The sequence below is a fragment of the Chaetura pelagica genome, unplaced genomic scaffold, assembly GCF_000747805.2.
Source record: "Chaetura pelagica isolate M959 unplaced genomic scaffold, ChaPel_1.0 scaffold611, whole genome shotgun sequence".
In the NCBI taxonomy this organism is placed as follows: domain Eukaryota; kingdom Metazoa; phylum Chordata; class Aves; order Apodiformes; family Apodidae; genus Chaetura; species Chaetura pelagica.
Window position 1 is genome coordinate 219362 of NW_009951968.1, and position 24229 is coordinate 243590.

Here is a 24229-nt window from a genome sequence, read left to right on the forward strand (position 1 = left end):
CATTCCTGCATGTCTAAACACAGGAGCTTGGCCTACTGAAAAGAAGATACACTCCCAGTGTAAATCAGCCTACCTGTCTGGCCTTGGAGGGGTTCAGCATGAACCAGAGCAACGTTTGGTGCTAGTGCAGTCATCAAGAGATTGTGGGAGAAGAGACAAAAAGTCTGAGGCTGTTGATCTCAACACTATCACAGACTGCACATCATCAGTCTGATTTCACCTTGTGAAGGTTAAGACTTGAGGTCTTCGCCTTTATGTAGGAGAATCTTTGAGGATTTCTGTGTCCTTCAAGTTGAGCTTCTCTCCCTAATCGTGGCACCTGCTTTCCTCTTCTCAGTTGTATTCCTTTAGGCATATTTGGTCTTTCCAAAATCCTTTTTCCTTCCTTACTTTCTGTCTGGGAGTCACTCCTGAATTTCTCTGGCTCTGAATCTAACACTTGCTCTTACTTTCTGGAGACTGTTTCTTCAAGCCTCAGCCCCCAGCAGAGGATGTCAGTCTGTCCAGCGTTGTGAGGTGGTCTCAGGCCGTCAAGACGTAATGGTCCTCATATATATTCTACATGTTTGGAGACATTTTGGTGACTTGACAGCCTCATAAAATGTGTTAGAATACATTAACATTGGATTCCTTAAGGTACTTCAGAAACCATAGCTACAGTGTAAATTTAAGTCATCTTGCACTTCTTCCTTCTTATGTCACCTTCCATTGTCTGCAAAATATTGTTTAGTCATGTTTTTAAGCTGTTTTTTTCCAATGTATGCAATTGTGTCTTGCTTTATTTGCATTCTGACTTGGGATTTTAGGCATTATTGAAGGCTATGTTGCAGAAAAAGCTGCATTGGAAGAGGCCTTGAATCTAAAAGAGGAATCTGAACGTCGCCTTGTTGTGGAGCTGGAGAGTATGCGTGAGCGCTTCCAGGAGCTAACCCAGGAGCAGGCAATTCTTGGTGAGGAGTGGGTATGGCACCAATACTGGAAAACAAGATTGTCTCCAGTCAGGGCACAGGGCAAGGTGGATCAGTCTTTGGTTTGATGACCTATGAGCAACTCAGTCTGGTACAGAGGTTAGCAGGGCCTCCTGTGAAAGCAGAAAATAAGATCAAGCAGTTGTTTCCTTGCTTAAAAGATGAGAGTGCTGTTAATGGACATTACTGCTGTAGTTTTGTGCTTGGTTAGAAATGGAAAGTGTCTGAGAAAATAGGAGGCATGTATTGGCTACAGGTAGTTAGTTTCAGGAGATAATTTGCACCTAGTTAGTAACTGAAACTCTGTTTATTAGACACTGCAGTTGAAAGGAAGGGTTGGAGCTTCAGAACTTTTGGCTGCTTCCAGGAGAAAGGAGGCAGCTTAGAATTGACAGAAGAAATAAAATACTGCTGGAAGATTATTTGAATTAAGAAGAAGTTGTGGTGATTACATGTGCTTAGTTCCATACATAAGCTTTCCCCCTGCTCCCCTCCTGTCAAAACACATGTACGTGATGAGTAAGGGGGACTGGAAAGATTTTAATGATCAAAGTCTATTTGGGTTCAGAAAAAATGTATGAGGTGAAGCTGTTGGAGAGCATAAGGTAAGCCAGTGATCTGAAAGTTTTCTGTAAAGGGTGACTCACTGCAAACCAAACACAGCCACTGGAATACCAAATCCAGCTCAGAAGTAGGTGCAAATAAGCAGTCTAAGTAAGTCCTTCCCTGGCTCCATCATTTGTTCAGCCCCATGGGTATGTGATATGATGTAAGATAAGTACAGGGAACTTGTGTGGGGGAGTGGAATGGGGTAAAGGGAAACTCCTCAGCATACTGGATGGAGTCTAATAGCACTCAGTGAGTGGAAGTTGGGGCTGTGATAACTCAGGCTGCAAATGAAGGAGCATACATTGTAACAGTGACAACAGTGACATCAGTGACTGAAGAATCTCAGGCTAAAATAGCTGGCTTGCATGTAAGATATTCTTTTGATTCACAGAAGAAAATTCAGAGATGTTACCTGAGTTGCAGTAGGCAGGAGCTCAAAACTAGGTTATACTGGTTATTAATAATGAATCTGTGAATCATTTAAATAGTGTTAAATAGTTTTGACTTGAATTGAACCTTAATGTCATTGCAGTACTTCTATAAGTGAAATTCTCTGTATCATCTTGCAGAAGAAATTTTATTATTTGTGATCACTGCCATTCCATTCCTGCTAATGCCAACATGCTGCTCTCAGCTATGTCACCACAATGCCACCTTCAGCTACATTGCACAGATCTTTGCTCTTGAGCAGATGACACAGCAGGTAGCTGTACTTGGGGTATGCTGGGGTCAGAAATAAAAACAGCAAGAAACTTTCCTAGTGAATTTCTCCAGTGTTGGTATCAGAGAAATGTAAAGACCAAGGCTTCAGGGTGTGGTCCCAAATTCTATGGGAGGGAGGTGTTTGACTGGATACAGTCTGTATGTTGCAGTTACCTGTGCACTTCTCAGGAGTCTCTGTAGTCTCCTGCCTGGCTTGCAGCCCTACTATGTCATTCCTCTGCAGCTCTTGTCTGCCCCTTGCATCTCCCCCACCTCCCCTGGTATTCACCTCTCTTCTGACTCCTGACTCCACCGTTGTCCTGCCTTCAGGGGCTGCCATCCTCTGTGCTTGACCTTTCGATTGAAATACTCAGGTTGTACATAGAATCATAGAATGGTTTGGGTTGGAAGGGACCTTTAAAGGTCATCTAGTCCAAACCTCCTGCAGTGAGCAGAGACAACTTCAAATACAACAGAATAGAATATTTTTCAGTTGGAAAGGACCTACAACAATCATCTAGTCCAACTGCCTGACCAAGTTAAAGCAGGTTATTAAGGACATTGTCCAGATACCTTAAGCACTGACAGCCTTGGGGCACTGACCCACTCTCTAGGAAGCCTTTTCCAATGTTTGATCACCCTCTCAGCACAAAAAGGTTTCTTAATGTCCAGTCTAGGTGCAGCTTTGAACCACTGCCATGCATTCTCTCACTGGATCCCAGGGAGAAGAGCTCAGCACCTCCCTCTCTACATCCAATCCTCAGGAAGCTGCAGAGAGCCATGAGATCACCTCTCGGCCTCCTTTTCTCCAAACTAGACAAACCTGGAGTGCTCAGTCACTCCTCATAGGACATGCCTTCCAACCCTGTCACCAGCAGCTAGATCAGATTGCTCAGAGCTCCATCCAACCTGGCCTTGAGTGTTTCCAGGGACAGGGCATCTACCACCTCTCTGGACAGCCTAGGCCAGTGTTTCACTACTGTCATAATAAAAAAAAATTCTTCCTTTTATCTCTTGAATCTGCCCTCTTTGAGTTTAAAACCATTACCCCTTGTCCTGTTGCTATCAGCCCTAATAAGTTTGTGTTAAACATTGTGTCTGTCTCTGAACTTTCATGTGGCATCTTGATATCTTACTGTTACCTTAAGGGGAAATTGAACAGTGATCTTGTGCAGATTGTCCTGGTTTACTGAGTCTAAGCAGAGGGAGAGGTGGGAGCCAACCTCTTTTCCTCAGGGGAATGACTGCAGAATATAAAAAGATTCAGGGGCTGTAACTGAAACTAAAAGCATGTTGTGCTTGCTTTACAACAGTGATTATGGCCTTGAGTTCTATGTCCCACAGGAAACACAAAGTAATTCCATCATATTGTTGAACACAAGTGTGGGTGTCATGGAAATGTAGGACAGATTAGAGAGTCTGTAAGTCTGTGCTGGTGAGTTCTGTGGGTCTGAATCCTGCTTTGAATCCCTGTCAGGAACTAAAAGAGAGGTTTGATGCACTAATTATTCCATCTCTGTCTGGGGAAGATTGGCAAAAGAGAATATTGATTGTCTTCAAAAATACTTGACTAGACAAGAATGTTGTAACAAGCTTGCATGGTTATAATCTGAAACCATTTCTATAGTAGCTCTAGTCCAATCACAGACATGCATCAATGTCTGTCATGAGGAGAACTGTGTGTTAGTACAGATTGAGTTTTTGCCAAATAAATATCTTGAGTGATTTAGAAGATGGAATGGATCATAATGTCCTGTACTTATCTTGTCTGTGTGTTTCAATTTCTAGGAACACCTGTTGCTAATGTAGCACAAAAAGATGGCTCAGGTTTGTAATGATAAATGTGGGTTTTTTTCTGGTTTGTGTTGCTGTAACACTAAGTGAATGAATTTAATTGAATTTATTTTAACAGAGGAATAGTACTTTATAAATAGGCCCAAGAAATGACTGGGGTTATGAATATCTTGGCAAAAATGTTGACTTTTGTAATGCATGAGAAAGCAACTAAAACTAAGAATATTATTAATTTATTGATATTTAAAAGAAAAAAAATTGCTGCAGCTAGGCTTGAAGTGCATTGTGCCATTATCTTTGTGTTTGCCAGCTTCCTTTTTCTTTTGAGGGGATGGAGTGCACTGTAAGCTTGCTGTGAACTTCTAATGACACACAGTGGTCTGTTAAAATGATTAAATTAATCCCTATTTCTCCTTTAAGGGGAAAAAAAAGAAGTTGTCTTTGAGGTGATGTAAAATGGAGAGGTAAAAAATACAGCAAGAACTGAAGGAAGTCTAAGGGAAGACCAGATGAATGTCATTGAATTATTAGATCAGAGAAAGAAAGAGGAGAGCACAATGTTAAGAGGCTATTACAGGGGAATGATGAAGCCAAAACCAAGCAAGAAGGGTCTGTAGAATTTTGCACTGACTTTGGAAGTCTAATGCTGAAGTAAAATTTGTAGGTGCCAAATTCCAAATTGAAACAGGCTTTTTTTTTTTTCCTTCCTCTTAAGCTGAAGTGTCCATACGTATCTCTTGAGGAGCAAACATCTAGAGCTGATAAATTCATAGTTGCTATTATTATGTTTTGTGAGCCAGGTAAACCAAGTTCCTCAGGTGAATAAAAAAGAATTATCTAGGGAAATTCCAGTTAGAGTTGAAAAACTGCGCTGGGCTGTCTTGCCCATTACTGTATCTTTATTCCTCCTCACCATTCACATCTCCCTCAACCACTATTTTATTTAAAGTCTTTTTGGTAACCACCTCACTGACCTGAAGTTCACTGCCACCTGCTTAGTGAGAGGGAAGATCTAACCGAGCTGGTTGGAGTGTATTTTGGGACTGATGTTCTCCTGGTGGCAGCAGTCCAGCTCTTGCCAGCAACTCCTTAGAACTTCAACAGCTGCATTTGCTGCAAGCGCTGAGCCCTCAAAAATCATCCCCTTTCCCCCACCTCAGCCACCTGCAGTACTGTTCCTCTGGTTTGGAATTGTTTGTAGTGTGTGGAAAATAATGATAAATAAAAAGCATTGCTTGGAGTTGATTGACATGGCTTATTCCTTGCAAGGCTGATGTCTGGTTTTGAAGGGGACTACTAATGTGAGTAGAACGGTCTTGCTAATAAAATGCACTTAGGGTGAAGCTTGGCTTTTGGTAATGCTGACCTTGGCAGCAGGGGGGAGGGTGCCAGGGCTTTACCCAAGCAGAGCTGCATGGCCTCAATCAGCATTAATAGAATAGCAGGTTTGTCCCTACAAACAAACAAATCTGTGATCTGTTATGTTGCTTGAAATTATATTTATACACATGAGGAATGTGTGCTTCAAATAAACAAACAAATTGCTGAAGCAGGTTACACTTACTGAGATTGTCAACTTTTGATACATGCCTTCTAGGAAACATTTTCAATTCTATGTGAAATCTGTTAGACTAGTGACTTTTTGCCATTAACTTGTATTTCTGTCTGAGGAGGTTACCAGGACTGTTCATTTCAGTTTTTCTAATGAGTATCTTGTTCCTCAGAGGGAAACAGTTTTCCTTTGGAAGATGTTAAGTCCTCAACTCGTAAATGAGCATGTTTCTCAGGATATAGGAGGAAAAATTCCTGCTCTTGTGTTCACAAAAGCATCAGTTCTTTCCTTGGGCTCAGTCTGCACCCCTGCCCTTGCTTGTGGGTGCCTGTGTCTGTACTCACCACATGTCTGCACACCCTGTATCAGCATATTCAGTTGAGTGCTCTCTTATTCCCATCTCCTGCTGGGCAAAACACAGCCCTTGGTGTAAAAGATACTCTGTTGTGCAGCTGTGGCTGGGATTCAGTCTCCTAGTGCATTTCAGACTGTCTTCAGCTTTTTTCTAGGCTGTGTGTTTCAGCTTTGGGTGACTTGGTTCTCTTGCAGAGATGGCAGAGGGCTACTGCAGCTCCAGGTAGGCTGTGAGAGAAATTGCTTTGAGAAGGAGTCTTCATTTACCTGCTTGCATTCTGCCAGAGCCCAAGTCACACCCACAACTCATTTGATTGTGGAACATTTAATTAGGGAAACTTGAAGCTTGGTACATGTGATTATTTAGCACTGTGCCTGAAAAAGGAGTGTGGCACAGCAATTGCACAGTTGTTGTTACTATGTAGATGTACAAGATACCACTCTTGGTAATTGTGAGTTTGCTAAGTTAGTGCTGGGAGTTAAATTTACTTGGAATGTATTGGTGCATTATGACTCAAAGGCAGAAAGTACTTACTGGGACCAGAGCTTTTTTGGATACATAGTCTGTTTGTATGTCTCCAGCAGTTCCTCAGAGTCCTTTATTATCATAGAATCCCAGATTGGTTTGGGTTAAAGATCACCTAGTTCCAACCCCCTGCAACGAGCAGGGACAGGTCCCACTAGACAAGGTTGCTCAGAGCCCCATCCAACCTGCCCTTCAACACTTCCAGGGATGGGGCATCCTGGGCCAGTGTCTCACCACCCTCACAGTGAAGAATTTCTTCCTTCTTGTCTATCCTAAGTGTACCCTTTTCCACTTTAAAACCATTCCCCCTTGCCTCTCCCTCCCTGCCCTTGTCCCAAGTCCCTCCCCAGCTTTCCTGGAACCCCTTCAGGCACTGGAAGGTGCTCTAAGGTCTCCCTGGAGCCTTCTCTCCAGGCTGAACACCACAACTCTCCCAGCCTGTCTCCAGAGCAGAGCTGCTCCAGCTCTCTGATCATCTCTCTGGCCTCCTCTGGATGTGCTCTGACAGCTCCATGTCCTTCCTGTATTGTGGGCTCCAGAATTGGACACAGTGCTTCACTTTTCTTGTTGCTAAGTTGCCTGGAAAAAGAGCCCAGTAACTACTAGGCAGTTCTGTGTAATTTCAATTGGTTTCAAAAGCTACCGTGGGTGTTTAGGAAATCTGACGAACGGTTAAATTATCAGGTACAGTTCTATATCTGCTCAGTTTTCTTTTGCTCAATTAACCTCTTAGTTTTACCTTGCATATTTTAATATTGCCTCAATGCAGATAAAATATAGTTGCTACAGTAAGAGTCCAGGGTGGCTTAATCAGGGAATCACAGGATTCCTGAGGGCCTCGAAAGAACTCATTTAGTCTGTATTTTTGTCCCAAAACAGAATCTACTTTACTTGTTCCTCTTTTTCCAGCCTACTTCATTTCCAGAGACAGATATCACAGTCCCTGCACACTCTGCTCCATTATCCTGACTGTGGTAACATTTTCCCCAATGTTTAATGTAAATGCCATGGCATAGTTCTGAGCTTGTGATGCTTGTCCTCTTAAGCACAAACAGAGAAATATTCTTGTTTCTTGGCTTAGTCTGTAGTGCCTAGAAATTTAATTAAATACCTGTGGATAGTGAAGGAGACTGTGGTATCACTTTTGGTTTTGAAGCTTTGAAACAACAACTTTAAAATTATGTTAAGTTAGAAATCATGTAGCTTGAGTTGATCATGCTTGGACAAGGGAGTTGTCCCATTCTGGCATCTGGGCTGGGTGACCAGTTAAGGTCCTTGTTGGAATCAAACATATATATTTCTCTTTGGCTGAAAGCATTTGAGATGAATAAAGGAACATTAGAAGAGTAAAAATAATGAGCTCTTGCAGCAGCATGAATACTAAATAGCCAGACTTCTGTTGTGCTCAGGTTACTTTTAGGTATATTCACATTAAAATAATTTTGCTTTAAGAGCATTCACAGTAAAGTCTCACTTTGGGTTTCCTAAGAAGCGTGTTCAGTGCATCCAACTGATTGAAAATGCAGTTTGTAGGTAGAAATTAGCTCTTAATAACTTAAACAGCAGCAGTGTCCAGCATGGCATGAGGCAGAGGAGTAATTGAGAGGCTGATCTGAGACTGGTTTTTGGAGGTCTAAGCAGGATCTCTGCATGAGAGTTTGGAGGAATTGATGTATTGCATGGCTTGATGGGGAAGAGATTTGAAGGAGGATGGAAGGGTTAGCAGGGATTTAGGATGGGGCCATTGGAATACTGGCCATGAGAGACTAGGTGGCTGACAGTGGGATGTGGGGCTTAAATTTAGGGGTGGGGCGTATCTGGAATGGAGTGAATTTGGAAGATTGAGGATCTGGTGGGGTTTGGAAAGAGCCTCTGGGCCAGAAGAGTGTGAAACTGGGGTTGAGAGGATAAGAACCTAGGGAGGGATTTTGATGGAGTGCTGGTCAGGTAGGATGGAGCTCTCTAGAACTGTGAGGTCTCCAGGAGTGAAGGTGAAAGCTTTCTGTGTGCCTGGAATATCTCCAACCAGGATTTACTTTGGGATCTGGAACAGATGCCCATGTCCTCCTTTACTATATTGTACAGTAGTCTTACCAGAGATGGCTTTTGGAGACAAGATGGGCAGTCAATTATCAGATTTCCTCCCAGCCCATCTCAGGGAATTTTTCTTTGGTTTTGCTGGTGTCCAAAGTGCCTCAATTAAATCTCATTTTAAACTCAGTTTGATTTTTGTACCTTGCTCTGACAGTTATTTTTCTGTTCTTCAGGTCTACTCAAGGAAGTAGAGTTTTTGGCCAAGGAGAAACTAGAGCTTCAGTGTCAGGCAGAAAAGGACCACTCCAACTTACGCTCTCAAATGAAGATTTTGGAGGTGGAACTGGAGGAACAGCTGCATAGTAACCAGGACCTGGCTACACAGTTACTGGAGGTTGCTGAATTAAAACAGCAAATTCAAGTTCTTGAGAAACAGCTTAAAAACCAGCGGCAGTTCATGGATGTAAGCAAACTTGGTACCACATTTTCCTCGTTTTGGAGGTGATAAATATTCCTCCTAGTTTGTGACTCAGGATTGGAAGCTGGTTCCTAAAATGGGATATTTTCTGTTTTGTTTGGAACTAAGACCTTGGTGCTCTAGTCTTTTAAGAGGCTAGCCCTTTTTATCCTTTTTGTTAAAAAGGTAGTTTTAAAATTCCCTTTTTATATTATTACAGGATAATTTTTTCCCATTTTTTAATTGCTGTTTGCTTGTATGTTGGAGTCAATAAGGTTGTTTGGTTTCTTTCTGTGCTTTCAGGACTACTAAAAAGTGTTGATTATTTTGAAGTAAGCATAGTTTCTTCACCGCAGAAACAAACCCCAGATGTTTCTTGTACTCAATATTTTAATGAAATTTCTCAAAAAAAGATTCTCACTGTCTCTGGCTGGGTTTACAGGAACAAGCTATAGAAAGGGAACATGAACGTGATGATTTCCAGCAAGAAATTCAGAAACTGGAAGAACAGTTAAAGCTTTCAGGAAAATCACAGACTTCAGGAGAGCCCAGAGAACACAGGGTGAGTAAAAAAACAGTCACCAAAGGAGTTTGTTTACCACAATTAAATACCAAAGCCTGTGTTGTCTTAGGGGCCTGGCTGTTGAGAGACTTAATTTTTTGGTCTGCTGTCACCCAGGGAGCAGATTCTCCCCTAGCTGACTGGATTGCATTTATGCAGAGTGTCCTTCCATTGTTTCTGATGGAAATGGAAGGAAATGTTGTGTGTGCATCATTACAGTCAAGTTTCACAGCATGAATCTGGTTTGAATTAACCAAGGAGGACAAGAATACAAACTTTGCTCTACAGAGGGATGTACTTCTGGGTTCTAAACATGTTTACTTTTCCCATCTATGCTAGCTGTAATAAGATATGTTCTTTGCCTGCTTGTCTTGTCCTGTTTAAGTTCATAAATCAGGCCTTTTTTTCGCATATTCATTTGTTTGATGCTTGGTTTCAAAGATTAACTTTTGCTTTTTTGTTTTTTTCCCCACATAAACGAATATTACACAGAACTATGAATTGATTCTACAGGTATGGAAAACAGCATGAACATCTCTTTAGCCTTTCTTTCCTTTTCCTTACAATCCCCTCTGTTTATTAGATCTGCTTTGGCTTTTTTTTCTTATTCTTGACATGTTAAGTCTCCTTCAGCTTGACTTGGAGATGAAGATACATGTTTTAGGGTTGCAGAATGCTTGCAGGGAGCGAGGAGCTGCTTTCAATTTAATTTCCTGTACCCAAATGCTTCATTCTCCTGGCTTGTTGCTCAGATGCATTACAGGCAAGTACTTAGAAGAGCTTTTTGGCCTGTAAGGGGAAGTTGAGGTTTGGAGTATGAAACAGAGGTAGCAGGATCACACACTGTGCCTTAGCAGCTTTTGTTTGTGGCCCTGCTCACATATTTCAGTGTGTATACTACTTAATTTAATTTCCATCTATTCTTTTAGGTTTATGAAATTGTGTGCTGCAGTGTTAGAAAATCAAATCTTGTAGGAACAACTGAATATTTGATAGAGTCAATTTTCCATGCTGGTGGGCACCTGATTGTCAGTTGCCTTCTGTAACCTCTGATAGGACTTCATTAGGCTTCTTAAGAGCTAGAGTGATACCTTATCATTCTATGTCATCTCAGCTTCTCCTTTGCATGAGTGCCCTTACCTGACATGAAGGTTTACTGAACACATGACACACACAGCCTACCTGATACTTACACTGTGGTGAAGAACAGAAACAGAAAGGGCAGAGATTTTTATTTTGAAGGCCACATGACTTGCTGAAGATCTGTGTGTACCCAGAAAGTAACCTCTGGGGCAGTCTTTCCATTAATCTTGGGTGCATGGAATCATAAAGGATATATGTCAGGTTGCTCAAGATATGTCAGAGACCACAGCTTGTTTTCTACTCAAGTTGCTGGGTGGATGACAGTTCCTAGTGTGCTTAGTAAAGAGGAAGATCTGAAATACAAGACTGCTGTGACTTTGCACCTTCTCTGAGAAAGGATTAAAACTTAATTGGAGAAGAGCACACGAGGAAGGTAACTCAGCAAGAGACATTTGTGGATGAAGAGCAATGTGCACACAATCTGTGCCAGAAGAAAAGGTCAGGCTTTAGACAGTCCTGGTACAGTTGATTAATGCAGCTGTAACATCAGTAATTGCTTAACTCACTCTGAAACAAAGCAGTTCAAGGCAGCTCCCAATTTCTGCCTGTAGAAGTTCCAACAAATGCATATTTGTTCTCTCTGCTCTTCTCTAGGCTCAAGTAATACAGGAGTGGGATTATTTTGTGAGAAGAGTGCTGGCTGGTGCTGGCAGCTCCTGGGGTGTTCTGTGAGGGTGAAGGCTGTGGAAGTGTTTCCTTAGCTCCAGGATTGCAGCACTCGCTTTCTAGCAGCGCTGTGTTCACAAACACACTTCCCATGTGTCACAGAGTGGCACAGCTGCTGGGATCCTGATGCCAACATTTTGTAGCTTAGAAAGTACTGGATTTCTACAAGATTTCTTTATACAGAAAAGCTTTACTGTAAGGCCTGTGTTATGCTTAAGACTTGATTAATTGCTGATGAGATGAGAAGGTAATAAGATATATACATTATTAAGGAAAGGAATATGTGCCTGTGAGCACACTGCTAACAATCACTTCTGGTATTCTTAATAGCTCTTTCACACTCTCCATACTTGTTAATTTCACTAAATAACTGTTGTGTATTTTGCTATAGGGTGTTTTCTGCTTTAGTAGTATCTATACAATACTTTGAATATGTAACGTTCTATATTAATACCAATAATTTTTGTTTTCTAATATAGATGTGGAATTTGCATAAATACAGACACTTGTTGCTGAAAAAAGCATTTATTTAGTAAAATCTCAACTTCCTTTCTCATTGGTATTGACCAAATTATTTCTCCTTTAGAAGGTGTCCAGTTGCTTTCCTATCTGAGCTAATTTCAGTGTGCTTCATGACTTTATCACTTCTGACGTAGTCGCCTGTCACACTTGGTTCTCTCCTGCCTGTGTTAGCACAAAGCTTCTAGCCTTGCCTTCACTTTAATTACTGGGATGAATGAGTGACAGTTTTCCTGCAGCTCTCTGCATGATTGGCTCTCCAAAACAAAATTGTTTTGCACTATTGAAGCAACGTTTGGGAAAGAAAGTTCTATGTTGACTCCTGTGGATCTGATTTGCAGGCATTGAGTATGTTACAGTGCGTATTTATCTTTCAGCTCATGCTACCCTCCTTTAAAATGGAATGTCTTTAAGCAATGGCAGTGGGTTCTGACATTACAGAAATACATCTAATGCTATTAGTAATAATTAATGTAATCTTGGGGATTCTTAATCTTAAACAGAACAAGAAAAAATCCCACACCACAAGGCCCCTTTTTTTTCACTGGGCCTTGAGAGTGTGCCTTCAGCCAGCACTTTGCTAGAATGCTGCCAATATTGAGAGAGAGCAGTCAAATGTGCATTTAGAGCTTGCTGCATTTGGAAAACAAGATTTCAGAAAGTTATTTTTTCATCCTTCCTATCCACGTCTGGTTTTACTTTCATCCAGGATTTCAGCATCGCTTAGTCCATAACGACTGTGTAATTTGATTTCTGTATAGGTAGAATCTTTGCAAGCAGAAATAAAGGACAAGATGGATGATTACAATAAGCTGTTGTTAGAAAAGGAGCAAAAGCAGCAAGAACTAGTAGCTCGTGATAAAGAGATGGAGAAGCTGGTGGCACAGCTGCAGGAGCTGGAGCAGAGCGGCGCTGAAGCCTCCAAGGCCCTTCGCTACCTGGAGCAGCAAGTGCAGAAAATGAAGAAAGTGGAAACTGAGCTAAAACAGGTAATTTTTAAACAGTTATTTAAACAGGAGGGGCATTACGTCGGTGTCTTCCTGGGAGATATCAATGACTGTGTTACAGTGCTGTCTGAGACTAACCCTGGCACCCAGCGCTGAGTTCAGCCCTTGTATTAATGGCAGGTTTTGCAGCCACAGGTTTAAACCATCTCTGAATTATAACCCTCCTTACTACAGAGACTGCTTTTTGACAGTTGTCATGTTTGCATGGGTCAGAGCTGCTCTTCTGCTTCTCTGGAAGTTCCTAGGAAGATTGTGCTACAGAATGTTATACATTGTGGGTTGTCAATAAGTAACTAGGTTTAAAGTAATAATCTCTGAATAGGCAGCTACTCCTGCTGTGTGTCTTTGGAACCAGATCTGTTTCCCATACTGAAATTTTTGGTGCTTTGTTACTACTGTAGTTTCAATCACAGCTTAGAGTTAAGGATTATGTTCCTTTTATCAAAAGTATTTGCCTTTTACAAAACATCTGAGTAACTTTTTCTACCTCCTTAAACTAAATGTTTCAATTTCCTCACAGCGATTTCCCTTGGGCAAGTATTGTTGGTGTGTTTGTCAAGTTTGAGGATTTTAGAATGGTGTGATCTAATAAAAATGTATCAGTTTAATGGCTAATTTTCTGTTCTTATTTTTTAATTTAAAAATATTGAACAAGAAATTTTTTGGTTTAGCTTCAGTGAATGTGATATAGAGGAGTTAGTTTATTAGGTATTATTACAAGGGTTTTTTTGCAAGGGCTTGTAGTGAGAAGACAAGAGGTAATGGATCAGAACTGGAAGAGGGGAGATTTGGATGAGACACGAGGAGGAAATTCATTCCTGTGAAGGTGGTGAGGCACTGGAACAGGTTGCCCAGGGAACCTGTGGAAACCCCATCCCTGGAAGTGTTCAAGGCCAGGCTAGATGGGGCTGTGAGCAATCTAGTGGGAGGTGTCCCTGCCCATGCAGGAGGGTTGGAACTAGATGATCTTTAAGGTCCCTTCCAGCCCAAACCAGTCTGTGATTCGATGATGCCATGACTATTCCTATGTATTTGGCACTTGTGAGATTGCACCTGGAGAACTGTTTTGTTTTAGACTCCCATGTACAAGAAAGACATTGGTGTATTGGATGAAGTCTAGCAAAAGACCAGCAAGGTGGTCAGGGGGCTGGAGCAAATGATTTTTGAGAGGAGTCTGAGAGATCAGGGTTGCTGGAGCTTTGTGAAGATCTCGTTGCCAACAACCACACAACACGAGGTTAGAGAGTAGATGAAAGTCAGGCTTGGATGTGCACAGTGAAAGGACAAGAAGATAGGAGCTTAAACTGCAACAAAGGAAATTCCAGTTAAATGGTAGGGGGAAATGATCATACTGGGGACAAACAAATGTGGAAAAAGGGGGCTCAGAGTGGCAGTGGTGTCTCTGGGACTTGGAGGTGTTCAGAATTCATCTGGCCAAGGCCTTCAGCAGGGCCACACTAGTTCTGGTTTGAGTCAGAGGTTGAGCCAAAAACCTCTATAGTTCTGTTCCAGGAGAAGCTTTTCAGTGATTGTATCCAGACCCACCAAAGCTGTTCCCATGAGTGTTCTGTCTGGCTTGCCTCAGGCTGGATGGAGTCCATGATACTGCTCTTGTCTCTGAAATCCTCGCTTTCTGACAAACAGGCTTTCTTTATCCATGCAAATTCAAAATACTATTTTAGCAGTCTCAGTGTCCTAGGAAATTCTGAATAAGCCAAAATCAATAAGCCAGATTGAGAATTTGTTTGTTGGGGGGTTTTTTTGTTTGTTTTTAATTATTATTTTTTCCAAGGAACTGGTTCATCAGCTTTTGACCAAGGTTATACTACTCAGTTTGGTAACTGTAGGCATTGTAACAGCTTGCCTTGGGGCAATTTGGTGCAGTAAATATGTGCCAGTGGAGCTCTAAGAACGATTGCCTATCGTGACACTTTTTGATAAAAACATGCTTGATGTGAATGGCAATTACTTATTTTTACTGTTCCCCAAATGCCAACTTATGAAAAATGCAGGTGTTGCAGGTAACGGAGACTCACAATAATAGGCAATAGATCTGGAAAGAGTAATTCTGAATACAGAATGCTGTCTTTTTGTGAAGAATACTGACTAAACTCACAACTGTCAGATACATTTATCCTGCCATGGGGCAGATGTTTTTGTTCTCCTGGTCCAGCTCCTTTCAGTTGTTGTTGATGTGTAACAGTGCTTCTGGTTGTGCTGCAAGGTTTGCTTGTCCTTTGGCTTGAGGTCTTGAAAATTTATTTCGGGAGTCTGCTACCCTATGGATTTTGGTATTAGTAAAAGAAGATACCATAAGATTACAGAATCATTTAGGTTGGAAGACCTTTAAGATTATCAAGTGCAACAGCAAACTGAACACTGCCAAGTCTACCACTAAGCCATGTCCCCAAGTGCTGTCTTAGTGTACTTTGAATAGGGAAAAAGGCTGAGTAAGAACAAAATAGTCTCAAAAAATTTTGTATATTTGAACCTTGTGAGTAAAAAAACCCCAGTAGATATGCTGCTACAAGGCAGGTCAGGGTCTCAGGACATTAGACTACATAAGTGTGAGTATCCAGAAGATTTTACAGTGAAGGTGGCTTACATAAGCTCTGATTTTTGCCTGTGTTACTGCTTGTTTTTGCTGGGTCACTGTAGCAACCTCAGGGCTTAGCAACTGAGAATGCTAGGAAAAACTTAACTCTTGTGTGCTGAGCTGTGCTGACACCATGAGCAGTCTTGGGTGTGCATGCCCAGAGAGTGCAGGAACATCTCAGGTAAGGCAGCCCAGGTCTTCAGGAATCTGGATTTGCACATTGTTACTGGAGGCTTTTTGTCAGTGATCAAGATGAGCTTGAAAATAGTGTGGATAATGTCTTATTTGAAGTTTTTGTTGCATGTGTTTTGTTGTTACATGTGCCCTTGCAGGTGTGACTGCAGGACACCTGAAGGGCTGGTTAGGGTTGTAGGTTCTTGTGTAATGGCAAGAAGAGTTCTCATTTTTCCCTTCAGGACCAACACAAATATTTCTGTCACAGGTGCTTTGCTACGCAGAAAAGTGCAGGTGATACTTTTGTAATTGTTCCATTTGTTATTTCTCCTGCCAATGATACTGGGTGTGAATGGCACAGCTTTGTACCCTAACTGGCTGTCTCCCCTAGAATTGCTTTTCCTCCTCTGCTGTGTGTACCTGGGCTGCCTTCAGGGTGGGCCAGAAAGCCAGTGGGGACTAGCTGGGGCTAGTTGTGCAAAGTCAGAGGGCCTATTTAGTATGGATGTGAAGGTTTGAACAAGCCTGTTCTTGGCCGTGCTGTATTGATGCTGTGGTACACTGTTAACTTGGTAATGGTTTATTTTTTTTAATTGATGCTTCTTTCATTTTAAGATCAGAAGATGCTATCCATGTACTCTGGGTCTTAGTTCTCTTTGATTAGAGGAAAGGTGGTAACATTTTACATATTTTTTTTGGCAAGTCCTACAATGAGTCTGAAATAACCCTCCTGTTTAGAGGCAGGTGTATTGAGGACCAAAAGAGAAGTCTTAAAAATAAATATATAAAACTAGCCTGACAGACCACAGATCTGACAGCAACTTGCTGGTGCTTCACATTCTGACTTAGCATGATGGATTTGTAGTAGGTTTTTGATCTACCCAAAACCCTCCATCTCTTAAATTAAGTCTCCAGCTCTTAAATTCAGCTTGAGAAATGTATGGTATAATAAATGTGGAAATAGCTACAAGAGCAAGATGTTTAGTTTAGTTAAGTATAATTTATCACTGAATGCTATATTTTCAGAAGATATTCAACTTGCTTTAGAAAAAAAAAAGGGGTAAAAACTTAAATGAGCTAAAAACATTCCGTTGTTTTGCATTCCTACCTCTTTATAGACCATTGAGATCAGGTACTTTTCTTCTTTTACTGGCATTTGTCAGGGGTGGTGATTGTTCAGGATTGTTCTGTTAGGTGTATAGCTACATTGACAACAATTCTCACACTTAAAAAAAATAAATAAATGTTTTGCAGGATAAAGAGGCATTGCAACAGCAACAGTACAATAACCTGCTTCAGATCTCTGCCCTACAGTCCAAGCTGGATGAAGCAAGGCACCGAGTACCAGCAGATGGCAGTTCTGCCCCAGGGCTGGTGGAACAGCTACAAGCAGGGCAGGAAGCACTTCAGACCAAAGAGAGAGAGGTAAAACTTCTGGTAGGGTCCTGCTAACTTGGGAATCACTCACATAATTGCAGAAACCTTTTGAGCAAGCTTGTAGTTGGGAATTGAAGCCATTGAAAAACCTGATGACTAGCATTGTAGTAAATGTTTCTTCTTTTGCAGAATTTTCTCTGCTTTGGTGTTAACAAACCTTCCTTTTTCTTACTTTGTTGTGTTTTGCCACCCCTGTCCATCTGTCTCCCGTGCGTTATAGCCATATATAGTGAAGTATTGAAAGTAATTATTTAAGCTCTCCTCAGTTTTAGAATCTCTTTCCTCTGTTGAGATTTTCCTTGGATATTGTGTCTGTATTTTTTTCTTTTAGCTGTCACAAGTGCCTGTTAGGAAGAATTATGGTAAGAACATGCTGTAGCTAATTTCATTAAAGAGGAAATTTCATCATACCGTGCCATTGGAAACTGTTTTGTGGTGAATCACATTAACTTTGAGAATGATGAGTATTTGTTGTAAACTGATTTTCCTTTCCTTCTAAAGTTGAAGTGAAACAGAAGGTAGTATGTTTTTGTTTGACTTGGAGAGTGAGCAATAATTCTTTTAAGGACAGGCAGGGTAATTACCCATTGTAGTGTCATCTGACCACCTTTTCTTTGGTGAGCTGGAGCATGTTAGTATTGGTCCTTGTGCCCAGCTAAGCTGAGGCACAGTGCAATTGGTGCCATTGTTTAGAACTCTTGTTGGAGTTACAGGCACAGATACACCCCTGTGTGTTTATATAATACTACAGGATTATTCTAGTAATAGACATTCAGCCCATTGTAGCATGTGCGAAGAAGAAAAACGTGGGTGATTCTTCAGTTCAGTTGTACCTCATTGTTTCAAGAGCAGTAAAATAATATTTTGTTACAGATGGAAGTTCCAGGTCACTGAAAAAGTCTGGCTTCAGGAGCCACTCAGACTTTTTTATTCTCAACACCCCTATGCCCTGCTATCCATTAATGCAATAGGTTATAAAAGCTGTGAGTGGCAAGATCCCAGCGTTTCCACAAAGCTCTTTGTTCTCAAGCTTTCAAGTGGCTACAGCAGAGAAATGTGTTGTTGTTGACTCTTTTACAGGTTGAAGGAGTCAATGCTCAGAACTGTTGTTGCTGCATTACTGGGATTATCACTGCAGTGCTGACTTCTGTCCTCTAGGAGGAGAACGGTCATGATGTTAACTGTGATTACATGCTAGTGTCTCCTCCTTACATCAGATGTCAGTGGTCATGCCTTGACTGTTCACAACATAGATTAACATCTCTTTTATGAGCAATTAGATATTTTAAAAAGAAAATGGCAAGTTACTCTTGCAGTATTCTGGTTTCACAGCTGAGGAGCTGGAGCACTCTTTTTTATGTGAAGTGTTTTGTTAATGCACATTGATTAGAGAGAGTTTAGATTGTAGGATTTACTGAAGTTACTTGCTCTCAGTAAACAAGATGATGAATGACATTTTTACTGCTTACATAAGAGCTCTAATTGAAACAACTATGCATTTTCTTCTTCTTTTTAGATTGCAAGCTTGTTAGACCAACTAGAACAATATAAAAATGATGTGATCAGTAAAAGTGAGGAGATACTGCAGCTGAACTTGCAGTTAGAGATGCAAAAAAACCTTAGCACATCCACGATCAGCCAGCTTCAGTTAGAGAATGCACACTTGAAGGTAGGTTTCCTCAACTTTAGTGTGCACCAGCTAAAACTTCAGAGACCTTTCTTGTCTGGTCTTCATCTTGTGTTTAGATGGGATATGGAGGACTTTGTGAAATGTGACAACACCAAGGGAAAGGAGAGGCCTAGGACACTGGTGGAGTCACCATCCCTGGAAGGATTGCAAAGTCACATAGATTTGGTGCTGAGAGACACAGTTTAATAATGGCCTTCATAGTGCTGGGTTAATGGTTGGACTTGATGATCTTAAAGGTCTTTTCCAACTTAAACAAATCTAGGATTCTAAGTTAGAAAATTGATTGATTGTCAGTCTGTCAATTAGAATATTTCTCTCCTACCTTGACAGTTGCGAAATGTTGAGGCAACCTAATCCAGTGGTACAAATCTAAACAAAATAGCTGTAGTTGTGGTCTTGGGTTCTTAACATTATAATAAGGAAGGGGAATGTTACAGCCCTTGGTTCTGTTCTGCCACTAGGTTGGGAGAGAAAGTATGTTCATTCTAATGAGATAGCTGTTTTTTTTATGATCAGGAGGATCTAACAAAACTTCATGAGAAGCAAAATCAGGACATGGATGTTCATGATTCCTCAGCTTTGTCATTCCCACAAGCTCTACTTCAAGAAAAGAATCAAGAAATAGATCACTTGAATGAGCAGGTGAAGAGGCTCCAGCACGAGCTAGAGAATACTCTGGAGAATAAAGTAAGAGTACTTACTATATGTTCATAGCTTGATCTTGAGGGAAACAAAGTGTACAGAATCTTATTGTAAATTAAATCTGTTTGATAATTCTCTTAAGGAAGTAGAAAGTATTCTGAGGAGATCCCAGCTGAGGTGTGCAATTCTTCCTGCTGTTAAATATGTGAATTATAGTCTGTGTTATACAGCAGAAAAATGTAACTTAATCTTTTGCAATAATAATTCTGCCTACGTATGGTAATATTCAGACCTTATCTTTTTGCATAGTTTCTGGAAGACCGAAAATCTGAAATTGAAGAACTCACATCACTTGTTGAGCACCTTCGCGGTGACCAGGAAAGGCTGCGTAAGGACAAAGATGAAGAGGTAGAGCAACTCCATGGAGTAATTGAGAAGCTTCAAAAGGAGCTAGCACAGTTTGGACCAGTATGTCATGAAGTTAGTGACAACCAAGATGATCTCTATCAATTTACTTTGGGAAAGCCCATGGAAAACCTTCAGAATGAGTTGAGGAAGGGACCAGTAGATTGTCAGAGTGACACTGATCTAAACAGAAGAAATGCATTTCTTCTCTCCAAAGTTAGAGAATGTCAGGAGGAACTGGAGCTTGTCTCAACTGCTAAAGCAGCTCTGCAGCAGCAACTGGAAGAGAAGGAATCACAGTTCAGAGTGGAAGTGGAAGTTTTGGATAAAAAATGCCAAAAATTGCAGGAGTCATCGGAGCAGCACGTTGCAGAGCTAACCTCTCTGAGAAGACAGTACAAGGCACTTCAGGAAGAGCACAACCTTTTCCAAAAACGTTTTTCTCAGAGAGATGTTGAAGCAAGGATGATGACTTCTCGCATTCAAGAACTCGAAGATACTGTGAGAGAAAGGGAAGCCAGTATTTTAGAGAAGGAGATGAGAATGAAGACAATCGTGGATCAAAAGGAAGCCGACACAACCGAGTTGCAGTACTTAACAAAAAGGGCAGCAGAGCTTCAAGCAGAGATAGAAAAAAGAGACACAAGTCAGGCTCAAGATGTTTATAGTCTTCAGTTAGAAGTTTCTAGACTTGATGTCCAGCTGCAAGCACTGAATCAGAAAGAAGTAGCTTATCAGAGAGAAATCAATGAACTGCAAGGTAGCACAGCAAAACTGAAAGATCAAATTGAGGCATATGAGAAAGAGCTTGAAGCCTTACGACAGGAAAGAAGTGAACTTATTTCACAGCTGGAGTCATACAAGCCCAAGGAACAAAGTGGTCATGGAGAGACTAACCTTCTCAAGATGTGTTACCAGAGAGACAGAAATGGTGAAGCCTTTGAAAAAGGAATGGAGGAACTGGAGGCAAATGTTAATCAGTCAATTGCAGTAGTGGCTTCCCCTGCTGATAAAATGGTATGTGATTTGTCTAAAATGAGAGAGAACAGTTATTCACTCTGTTTAAAATGTAAGAGGTATGGAGGATTAAATTAAATTTGCATGGTGGCAGGTTTAAAATAAACTGAAATATCTTTTCAAACAGTGCATCATTTAGACTCTTATCCACAGAATCTAAGGGATCAAAAGAGTAATTTTATCTTAAAATTACTTAGGTGAAGCAATTGAAGGAAAAATCAAGCAAGTAAAACAAAAATGTTGACTGCGTATGTGGCTGGTGACATGTAGACCTTGGATTGCAAGGAGCTGGGCAGGTCTGCTTGGGCAGATACCACTTTGCAAGGACAGGGCAAAGCTCTGCTGTCCAGCAGGGCTCCTGTGCAGAAATATTGTTCTAGTCCTGTTGAAACTTCCTTGGAATGATGGTAGTAAAACAGAGGGAACCTCAGAGCCAGGGATCCAAAAATTCCTGATTTGAAGGAAAAAGAAAAAGTTAGCAAGGTGAGAGAACAGACCCTTTTAAAGCAGTGGGTGGGCCAGCTTGGGAGGGGGCTTTGAGAGGATTCTGTGTCTGGGGCACTGGATGAAAAAGTGGAGGGATCAAGGCAGCCAGACCTTCTGCATAAGATGTGGGGGCATTTCAAGAGAAACTGCAGCTTGGTGTGCTCAACATATGTTCTGGAGTCTGCATTCTGCTGCACAAGACACACAGCCTTTGTCATGAGCACATCTGGACCTACTTTTCACTTAGGGCCATCTATAATAATGCATCACTAAGCCCTGGAATTAGAGTGGACACTAGCCTTAGGGTTCCTTAATCACTTGGTGATGGCAGGTGCTGTCACACTGGATCCCTGAGGTTATAAGGATGAGGATAAAGGTATTTTCATGGCATGGTTCAGAGATGTTCCTCCAGTTGAAGTAACAGGTTTAGAGGCTGTAAGACAGGAAGCATGTATGTCTTCTGGAGTAAGTCTTCTGGGACTTGTTGGAGCAGTGGCTCTGCAGCAGCAGCCTTCCCGGGCTGTCTGTGCTTGTTGGTAAGAGCATGAAGGTCATAGAAAAAGAAGAGTGACTTCAGGTGGCCTTGGGAAGGGAAGAAAGCCCTTTCTATAGAAATGCTGACTTAATGAGAGCCTTTGTAGCAAGGTAGGAAGGGATGTACCTGCATACTCCATGGCAGAGTATTGACATTATTCAGGTGTCTCTGCAGTTTGTGGGTGGAAGTCCAGCTTTGGCCTGGTCAGTGACCATCCCCTCACACTATGGGAAAGATGCTGGAATGGTTCTGTGGCTATTAAGAGACCCAAGCCCACTGACTGGAAAATAGCTGGTTATGTGCCTGGATCACAAGAACTGAGGAAGATGGACACTTGTGTCCATGCTACCTGGATTTCCCAGCCTCTCTCAGAGATGGTTGTTAGGTAGAAAGACTTGGTCTGATTTAGTGTGTCTGTTTTTAGAGTCAGAGTTTGAGAAATGGTCTGCAGTGTTGTTGGTCACCAGAGACTTAAGTTTGTTGTTTGATACTTGGAGAAATAAACAATAAATGAGTAGAGTAACCCTGTGGGAGAAAGATGCTGAAAGGTAGACCTATGGCCTGAGCAGAGCACAGAGTAGCTGTGTGTGTCACATCATGGGACGTGTGACTCCATTTCCCTCCAGTGACTAGAATGAATTGGTGGACAGTTTCTTCTGCATTGAAATGGCAGTCAGAGGAAACATCTAGACTTCTTAACCATTTTTTCCTGGTGCCCTGGGTCGGTTATTAAGCCTTAAGAGATTTGTCCAGTTAGGAAAGCAACAGGTTTTGATTTGTATTTATTTCTAAAAAAGATTATTATCTACATAGCTACAAGGAATACCCTTTTTTCCTGATTGATACAAGAGTCAGCTCTTCAGGAATGCTTCTTTTACAGATTTTTTTTCTCCTATTGATGATATACTTGTTAAAAAGCCTAGTTAACTGGCATATAAAATATACTGAACTGTCAGATCATTTCTGCATAAAACCTGAGAATAGTAATAGATACGACTGTTAAATTAGAGAAGAACTTTTCAAATGCATGTCTTTCAGTTTGTAAAATCACATTTAAATGCCATTAAAAATTAATGTGTTACTTAATTGTAGGAAAAAGATGAAGTTATGGTTGAGTTGGCAACTCACAATATAAATAAAAAAACTCAGACTAAGCAATCACAAGAAAATATCTTGATTAAGGAATCAGATGTGATCAGCAGCTCTGAAGAGGAGCAAGATTTGAAAAAGCTTTGTCAGCAAATGTTGGAAATCCATCAAACTCCTGATTCTCCACAACACAATTTGGACATAGGCAAAGACACTTCAAAAGACTTCCAGAATTTCATTGCAAGTGTGTCTTCGTGGGGCTCTCCTGAGATTGTGAGAAAGCAGGACGTAAGCACGGAGCTTCAAGCAGTGCTTCATCTGACTCCCTTCTCGGAAGGTGGAAGCTCAGATTTTGAAATGATGACCAATAATTCTGTGTTGCTGGGATATTCTGACCTTTATGAAAATGGCAGTGAGGAAGCAGCAGTGGGAATAGACAGAAAAAGTCCAGCTCTCTCTGAAAGTACCTACTCTGATGACCAAAATGTGGAGAAGATTTTGGTAAGTGATATTAAATGTCTGATTTAATTTCAATTAAACAAGACTGCTCAGCTCTCTCCCCCTTGGATCATTGTTGGGCCACTGGCTCCAAGTACTATAAACTTAGGCTGTGAGAGGGGTAGGTCCAGTAATGTTCTGGGTCTGTAATTGTTAGTTCCTCTCACACTGTCAGCACAGCAAATTCTGGCCTGTATTAAAATATTGTTTGCTAAATACTTTTAGCAATTGCAAACAGTCTTCCAAAACCTAACATTGAAGAATAAGCTGCTTACAGCAGGTTTTGCTTCCTGCACATCTGTACAGTGCTGAGTCAGTCAAGAACATGAAAATTGCTCTTGTGCTTTCAGAAGATTTGCTGAGAGAACCCTTCAAATCCTGGTACTTTGCAGTGACGCTACATGGAAGTAACTGATAAATTTTAATAATCCTTGAGATGCAAGTAATTGAGCTAAAACTTATACAACTTTTTTGCTGCTAGGGTACTCAATTTACTGTAACAGTTATTCACTTAAGAATATCTGTCCTTGATTGTTCGAAGAGACTGTTTCAAAATCGGACAATAGAGGTTCTTGTTTTTAATGGAAATACTTGATATTTTTGTCTGTATCATTTCACAGGAAGATGAAGTCTGTATTTCAGAAAATTAATCTTTGGTTGCATATTTTTTGTGCCTTGCATTTGAAGGGCACTTAATTATAAACACGTGTCTGTTTCTTAAGACTATTGAAAGGGAGAGAAAAATGAGATGGAATGGCTTACAGAGC

At 41.1% G+C, this 24229-nt stretch overlaps 1 protein-coding gene across 1 annotated transcript in view; it reads left to right on the top strand.

Moving 5' to 3' along the window:
• The window catches only part of PCNT (pericentrin), a 100925-nt gene that overhangs the window by 51929 nt on the left and 24767 nt on the right, over nucleotides 1-24229 (top strand). The window contains exons 28-37 of the mRNA XM_010001110.1: nucleotides 807-950; nucleotides 8773-9002; nucleotides 9439-9558; nucleotides 10051-10071; nucleotides 12648-12875; nucleotides 16918-17088; nucleotides 18617-18769; nucleotides 19310-19477; nucleotides 19742-20854; nucleotides 22968-23465. Coding sequence (XP_009999412.1) covers nucleotides 807-950; nucleotides 8773-9002; nucleotides 9439-9558; nucleotides 10051-10071; nucleotides 12648-12875; nucleotides 16918-17088; nucleotides 18617-18769; nucleotides 19310-19477; nucleotides 19742-20854; nucleotides 22968-23465 — 2846 coding nt within the window. The remainder of the gene's footprint in view (nucleotides 1-806; nucleotides 951-8772; nucleotides 9003-9438; nucleotides 9559-10050; nucleotides 10072-12647; nucleotides 12876-16917; nucleotides 17089-18616; nucleotides 18770-19309; nucleotides 19478-19741; nucleotides 20855-22967; nucleotides 23466-24229) is intronic.